Source organism: Gymnodraco acuticeps, unplaced genomic scaffold, assembly GCF_902827175.1.
Source record: "Gymnodraco acuticeps unplaced genomic scaffold, fGymAcu1.1, whole genome shotgun sequence".
NCBI lineage: Eukaryota > Metazoa > Chordata > Actinopteri > Perciformes > Bathydraconidae > Gymnodraco > Gymnodraco acuticeps.
The window spans coordinates 2,608,722-2,616,778 of NW_022990341.1; the positions used below are offsets into that span (position 1 = coordinate 2,608,722).

General features: G+C 40.5%; 1 protein-coding gene across 1 annotated transcript in view; it reads right to left on the minus strand.

The window, feature by feature from the left end:
- Positions 1 to 3,982, minus strand: part of rgl1 (ral guanine nucleotide dissociation stimulator-like 1) — a 29,900-nt gene extending 25,918 nt beyond the window's left edge. Inside the window, exon 1 of the mRNA XM_034223562.1 lies at positions 3,824 to 3,982. Coding sequence (XP_034079453.1) covers positions 3,824 to 3,982 — 159 coding nt within the window. The remainder of the gene's footprint in view (positions 1 to 3,823) is intronic.
- Positions 3,983 to 8,057: the final 4,075 nt, after the last annotated feature.

The window sequence follows — 8,057 nt, forward strand, 5'->3', positions numbered from 1 at the left end:
TTCGGAAACACTGAGACGTCACGGAGGATCAGCATGAAACGTGCACTTCTCTGTCCAAAAAGTCAAGAAAGAGGAAGGAGGAGTGCTAATTCAGCTTTCTTACTTTTTTCAATGGAACATACCCCGTCATCGAAACTCTCTTTCCTCCTTTGTTCCCCCCTTCCTTTGTCCCTGTTTTCTCTCTATAAAATCACTTCTGCATTTCCAGCAGATTACCCGCTGAGGTTATTGAACTACTCTGCTGGTTATTGAAGCCAAACGGGTGTGAGGGAACGGCTCATATTCCCTCTGCTGGAGTGTTTATTGATCGGCCCGTGGCTTGATTACATTCCCTTATCACTAATAGAATAAAAAAAGAGTATAAAATAAAACTGCATACTTCTAAACTGTGGTTAGAGGAGTCAAATGTACGGTGATAACCCACAGAGAGATGTGTGTTTCCGTCAACACTCTCACTTCTGTGCAAATGGGTTCAAGCCCGGTCAAGACCTTTGATTCTCCTTTGACACCATCTCGCAACCTTATATATACAGTCTATGCTCGCAACATATCAATATTTCAAATTCACGATGCATTTTCATATAAGTTTGTTTTTTATATTAATGATGATTAATTTCAGATAAACACGGTTCTAAGGGAGCCCGTATATTAAAGGAGACCTATCATGCTATATTTGAATAATATATTGTTTGAGTGAGTTCCCTGACACACCGGGGACACATATTCATGTATAAAAGACATACAAAAGTGCATTTGCATGATAGGTCCCCTTTAAGCCTGGTGATTTTTTAATATATATTTGTCACTATATCTCCAGAGAGAGAAATACATAAATGTTTATTGGTAGGTACTTAAAATATACTTGTATTCTTATGTTGAAAAGAAGTAGAAAATGATCCTCTTATTTCAGATCAAGAGTTTAATTAACAATCTGTGGGTGATTTTATGGAATGGTTTGGAGCAGGAGTCAAAACAAAGCACAAGCATAATTCAGTTTAAAAGGATGTACAGAAACACTTTTTGGGAAAACTATGAGAATGAAGAGAGGTGATTGAAGATGAGAAATGATTGTATATGTATGTATAAATGTAAATGTAAGTAGGAATAACTTGCATAATGATTTAAAGGACAATCATTGATCAAGTAAGGGATGGGAATTAATAAGCATTTGCTTCCTCCTACTCCCTTTCGGACACATGATTTATTATTATTATTATTAATATGAAGACTTTTTTTGTTGAATATATAAATATTATCATGAATGTGGATAAATACTGTATTTTAACAATACGGTATTCTATTTTTCACATTTGTTATTTTTTATTTGCTATTTTTTTAATCTATTCGAAATAAAGATTGAAATTAAATGAAATTCATAAGTAATGAAATGCACCTTTGCTCTGTCTTTTGTTATCATACTCATTATCTCTCCACTTTTAGCTATTTGTAATTCAACTGGCCCCTTGACATGAACTGCCGGCCCCAGTTTGGCCCCTGTGGTTTAAGCAAACTAGAACAACTACTGATTTCCATCTTCCTGACATTCCCGCCGCTCGTGTGAACGTTCATGTGTTCTCTGCGAGTCTCCTCGTCCTCAGTGGACTGTGGATAGTGGCTGACACCTCAGCACTCCTCCCTCATCTCTGACCTGAACTGTGGACCAGACAGCTGCCTGTAACCGCTCTGCAGGGCGATTACCGGCAGATAATTGCTGCCTTTATGACTGTCAGAGTTTCATAACCCGGCATAAAGTTAACTGGACCGGCAGCCGGCTGGACTGACAAAATGACACGTGGAGAGGACGTGTTTTTATCACAAGAGCTACGTGTTACACTTGAAGATATAGGATTACAGAGGGTTTTGTTTATCCTTAAATAACTTTATTGAAGATGTTCACTCCTCTATATAAGCTTCCTTATTGCTCTGTAACAAAGGCTGTGAGGGTAATTATAAGTCAATACTGAAAAAACAGTCACAAGTGGGGCTGCACGATTTGGAAAACATGTATAATTGTGGTTAGTTTGACTGATATTGTAATGATTCGCAATATTGAGGGAATAAACATAATTCACATCATTGAAAAACATAATAAAATAACCTTGGTGGGACGATTTGTACCTAACAAGGATATTTTATTAATACCGTTTGCAGGCCGGCATCACTTCACTTCATTAGGATATTGTCACATATTTTGCCTTTAACAAAAGTTGCGTCCACTGCTTTTTGGATACTGCCCTGGTCCATAATGGGATTTCGATACAATTACTTGTGCATCCCTTGTCACAAGGATACGTTCCTGATACATAGTGATACATGTAAGCTGAGCATTACTTTGGCTACAGCATCCACATAATGTCAGCGCCTGCATGCTAACCTTCAGTCTTCTTACCCCCTGAAACAATTGGAGGAAACAGTGCTGTGACACATATACCAGGATGTCAGACAGGCAGCAAGGAGGGGGTTCTCCCAACATTCAAACACAAAACATACAGGCTGTGATATTTATGACAGAAATGAATGAAGGAATATCAGGTTTGGAGCAGATGGGGTTTAGAGTTTACCTAAAGGACAGTTCAGCAGGATGGTTTTCTGACCTCAATCTCTCTACGCACTAAAGCTCAAACTGCCATGTGTAAAACCCCCAAAATATTTTCACTTCAGCCTCTATCTATACCACAAGAGCGCAGATGCAAACAATTAGCCACAGCTAAGCTGGAGTAAGCTGTCGCTGCAGGTCGTGTTCTGGTAATCTCACTGGTATGAGGAATCTTTGAGTATATAAGTAAATAAACAGAAACGCATGAAAATGAAATGCAATGTTAGCCACATTTTTGAAACACTCTGCTATTGGCTGACACGTATTTCAGTCATTACGGCGTTTAAGTTCTCAAGTAAAGTGAGTAATGCCTCTTCTGTGGCCAGTCAGCAAAACTGTGCACCCACACATAAAGTGACCAATAAGCAGTTGTTACTGTGAATTACTGCAACAAGAGGTCAACTTTCCTCCTGTCTGTGACACACAAAGGTTACTGTTGTTGCATTATGAGTTGTCGACTTATTGCATAAAATCTCAGTGAGTCCAGGGTCAAACAGAGGAACTGAAATGCAATAAGTGGAGAAATGACAAAGCCATCTCGCATTGATCGGAGTCGAGCAAATAAATAGTGGATTTTTGGTTAGCAAGTGACCCCCAGTAACACCATATTACACTGGGGTTTTATATAGGATGTGTAGCCCACTTGGTGTAGGATGCGTCACTACAAGATGTTCATGTTACTGCCAGATGGGCCAAAACTGTTAAGTGCATAATGACACACACACACACACACACACACACACACACACACACACACACACACACACACACACACACACACACACACACACACACACACACACACACACACACACACACACACACACACACACACACAGAAACATGCACAAACAATGTATTCCCCACCACTCTCCCCTGTTTCTCACAATCACCATCCAACAAACACTCCCTCCTCCTCACTGCACATCTTTGTTTAAAATACCAAGCTTCTTTTCCTTGTGCGATGTTTATAATAGACTTTATCTTATTCTCTTTGCTCCTCTAAACACTTCACTTCCCATTCCCATCCTTGAGTCTATAAAAATGGTCCAAACCTTTGACACATAACAACACTCCCCAAACAACAGCAGGCACAGGAAGGTCGTGCAAGCAAAAAGTCCAACATCTGCCAGATTGTTTAACAAGTCTGGAAGTACCTGTGCTTCCCAGAAATGGAAACATAGTCTGACAAACAGTCTGATAACACAATCATGGCGGTGTACTGACCCAGTGGCGGGGGCTGCTCTCCGGGGAGCGGGCCTGGTACCTCTGCAGGGCGACCCCTCCGTCCCCCTCCTGCAGTAGTGAGCAGTCCAGGGCTGGGCAGTGGTTGCTGGGTCCCACAGACCAGGGCAGCAGGGTGGCCAGAGGGCAGTGGGAGATCATGTTGACATCCTGCAGCAGGAGGGGGGGCAGGGATGGCAGGGCATACTCAAACCTGGACCGCAGTTTGAATGGAGACTTCTTCAGTATAGAGTAGAAATCAGGAGAGGGTCTTCAAGTGTTTTGAGCTGTTTCCTCCTCCTCTCTTCTCAGTGTAAACTAATGATAACTCTCCTCTCAAGTCGTTCACCTCACTGTTGTCTCTTCCTCCCACTCTATAACTTTCTCTCTCTCTTCCTCTCTCTGTGTGCGTGGAGCTTGCCTGACCAACAGCTCTGAACCACATGAGTGATTAAAGTCTATTGTCTCTCTCTATTTCTCCCTCCCTCTCTCTCGCCCCTACATTCAAACCAGCCAGAAGGGGAGGAGTTATAACCTCGGTGGCCAATCCCCCCCCCCCCCCCCCCCTACATCTGACTAAAGACATTTCGGCTGTGGAAGAATGTGAAGGAAAGGAAAGAAAGACAGGAAATCTGGAATAGAGAGGAGGATGTTATGGAAGAGGTTCTAAGAATTACTAACAATAGCATATATTTTCCATGATGGATGGCCTTCAGCCTGATTTATGTTTTGCTGGATTCCATTCTCAATTTCAAGCACACTTCAGATCTTATTTCTTTGTTTTAAGTCATTTTGATGCTCCGTTTTTCCTTAACTTGTCCCTAAAGCCATTTCAAATCACGTCATAATTTTCAAACGTGTCACTAGAAGTAGTTTAGGCAGTCTTGTGTTTGTGAAATGGGGTGAGCAGACTATTGTTTGCAATAATCTTGACATGTTCAGGAGTTTAGAAGTGTGAGTGGCTTCATAAAGTTACTGATTCAGTTCTATATTAAGTGGTACAGCTTAGTGACATTTGCAACAGCGGGGCAAAGGTCAAACCATCATGAATGTGTAACAATTATGACGGTGTGTGTGTGTGTGTGTGTGTGTGTGTGTGTGTGTGTGTTTTAGACCACTGCTAGCTGACATAATCCTCTCTTCAGCAACTGCAGTGTTTTGCATGACTGGTTCTTATTCCTACCACCATGAACTCGATCACAGACACACGACACGACACACACACACACACACACACACACACACACACACACACACACGCACACACACACACACACACACACACACACACACGCACACACTGTAGGTTCATCAGTTAATATTGTACAAGTGTGAAGTAAACTGCTGTGTAAAGTGACACTTTGCATCCGGTTGTCTCAGGTAAATAAACAGCCACTGGAAAAACACAACTGTCAGAGAAACATCCGGCGAAGTTACCTTACTTCAGTGCAAGTCAATAGTTTTTTACAGATCAACATCAAACACAACAAATTGACTGATACTGTTTGAAAATACAACACGATTTTGTATTATTTAACCAATAATTATTAACATTTTGGTCTGTGGCCCCTCATAAAATACAGTATCTAGGAGCACATTTTCATACCTGACAATTCACCCTTAAATGTCACAGATGGTTTTATTTCAAGACATAGCCTACTGTTCAACAAATAAACCCAAAATGATGAATGAATATCAATGGAAAAAACCTCAGGGAGAGCAACAGAGGAGGGATCCCTTTCCTAGTATAGACACTAGACGGACAGATATATTTATTGTGTGTATATTAAAAAAGACAATACATTTACAACTTAGACACTCCAAATGTATAGGAATCAGAGTTGGGGACTCGAGTCTGTGACTCGGACTCGAGTCGCACACACAGAGACTTCAGACTTGACTTGGACTCCTGCTCAAAAGACTTCGGACTCGACTTGGACTCGTGTTTTGGGACTCGTGAACAATCATTGTGTTTTCTATTTTTGGCGTATTAAAGGTGGGGTAGGTAAGTTTGAGAAACCGGCTCGAGATCGCTAGAATTTGAAAATACACAACCGGAGAAAATCTGCCACTTCCTCACAGAGCCCCTCCTCCAACACACACGAACGCGCACATGACCAATGAGGGCACGAGAAGAGTTTGTGCCCCGCCGGCCCGGCTAAAGTAACTGGATGGCCTACCTGCCTGTCAGCCTCGCTATCGGGATGTTAAGAGCATTCCATGGAATATAACAACAAGTGTATCTCGAGCCGGTTTCTCAAACGTACCTACCCCACCTTTAACATTAACATTAACATTATGGTAACACCATGGTGACCGGCGGCACACCTGCAGCTGTATCGCTTGTAATTAGGTTCAACTATAAAAACTTCGAACAAAACGCCGGCGGCACCAACAAAAGGAGCGCACACTGCAAAGTCTGCAATATTAAAATCAAGGATGCTGGTGCAACAACGTCACATTTCATCAGGCACTTGAAAACTCAGCCGGAGAGGTCAGTCACATTAACGCATATGGACGGTTAGCAAACATGTTTAGCTCAGCATCAGCTTTGTAATGTTAACTTAGCTTGCTACTAGCTTTGTAACTGAATATTTGAAAAGATGAGTGAATGTTTGCTTGTCACACTTGTTTGCGTTGAGTGGCGTTGACATCCAACTCTTGACATGACATAAAAAAGGTCGGTAACGTTAATCATTACGTTCCGCTGCCACCATCTATCTACTGGCTAACGTTAAACGTAGAAAAATACATAGTTACATACATACATACATCTGTCGGTTTATAGGCAGGTTACAGGTTTATTGTTGACCACGTAACGTTAATGTTACAGGTTTATCAGGTTACCATTACACTGGGTTTGAGTGAGAGGATAGAGGAATATGTTTATTTATAGTAGACTTAAAAGATGTAATTAGAGACCCAGTGTAATTAAACAATACGGTTGCAGAGGTCAAATTTTAACATTTTTGTCCACTGGCCAAATGGCTAGCCTAGTGGATGTTGAAATGTTACCAGCCACTCAATAGATTGCCATTGTTATTTGTGGCTGGTGCGTGCAACATACAGCACCAGCCACTTGCATGATTTACCAGCATTTGGCTGGTAAATGGTGTTAATGGTAGATATCTCTTTTGGAACAGGTCATTTTTTAATATCACCAGTTCAGTATATTTCAGATAATATTGCAGCAATAGTTTTTTAGTTGCAAATGGCACAGAACAAATGTTTACTTTGAAGTACTTTTAACACGGTTTCCCTGCGGGGGATTAATAAAGTATTTGTGATACTGATTTCTGATTCTGAAGTGTTTTGCTTATAAGTTGTTTGCATTTAGCTAAAGTGTGATGTTTTTCCTCATATTGCATTGCAATAGCCTGTTTAAAGTGATCATATAGCAAACAACTAATCAGTACTGATACTGTATGCTGATAGATATAGGAGTGATAATAATACAGTAAATGCTTTGAATGTCTTAGATATAGCTGTGCAGTATTCTTAACAGACTGGATAGCAGCAGACAATAGAAGGCTTATTACAACCAGAAGAGACATGAGACTTTTATTTTTTAGAGACTTGAGACTTGACTTGGACTCGTGACCAAAGACTTGAGACTTGATCAAGTCTCACCCCACAAAGACTTGAGACTTGACTTGGACTTGCAAAAAAAGACTTGTGAACATCTCTGATAGGAATGATAATGTGAATGTATGCAGGTGGATTTCAACAATCATAAAACAAATAATAAAGTAGGCACCAGGCAGGACTTCAGCTCCTTTCTAGCCCCAAATATATTAAATGCAATATTTCACGACAAATCGAAGAGTTAGGGTGCCTCTGCTGTGAACTATTGATCAAGTGTCCCATGTATTCAAACCGTGTCTATAGGGACAGAGTTCAAGTCTGACCGAGGTCCTTTTGCTGCTGGTCTTCCTCTTTCCTGTCTCTATTTGTCCGGTCTGTCCGTTAAAGTCAAGCAGATCAAAGAAATAACAAAAACAAGATCAAAATGTTTGGGAAAAGAAGAAAGAAAATTTGAAGCAGAACTTCTCTCAGACTCTTTGATTCATTTAAAACTAGCTCAACCTCAACACTTAAACTATGTCAACATTGCATCAATATTAACACTGATAAAATAATTATATATAATAATGTTTATAATGCATAATTATTTAATACTTACTGATAATACCTGATCAAGTAGGATTGTGATAAATGCACATTCGTAATTTGTAAT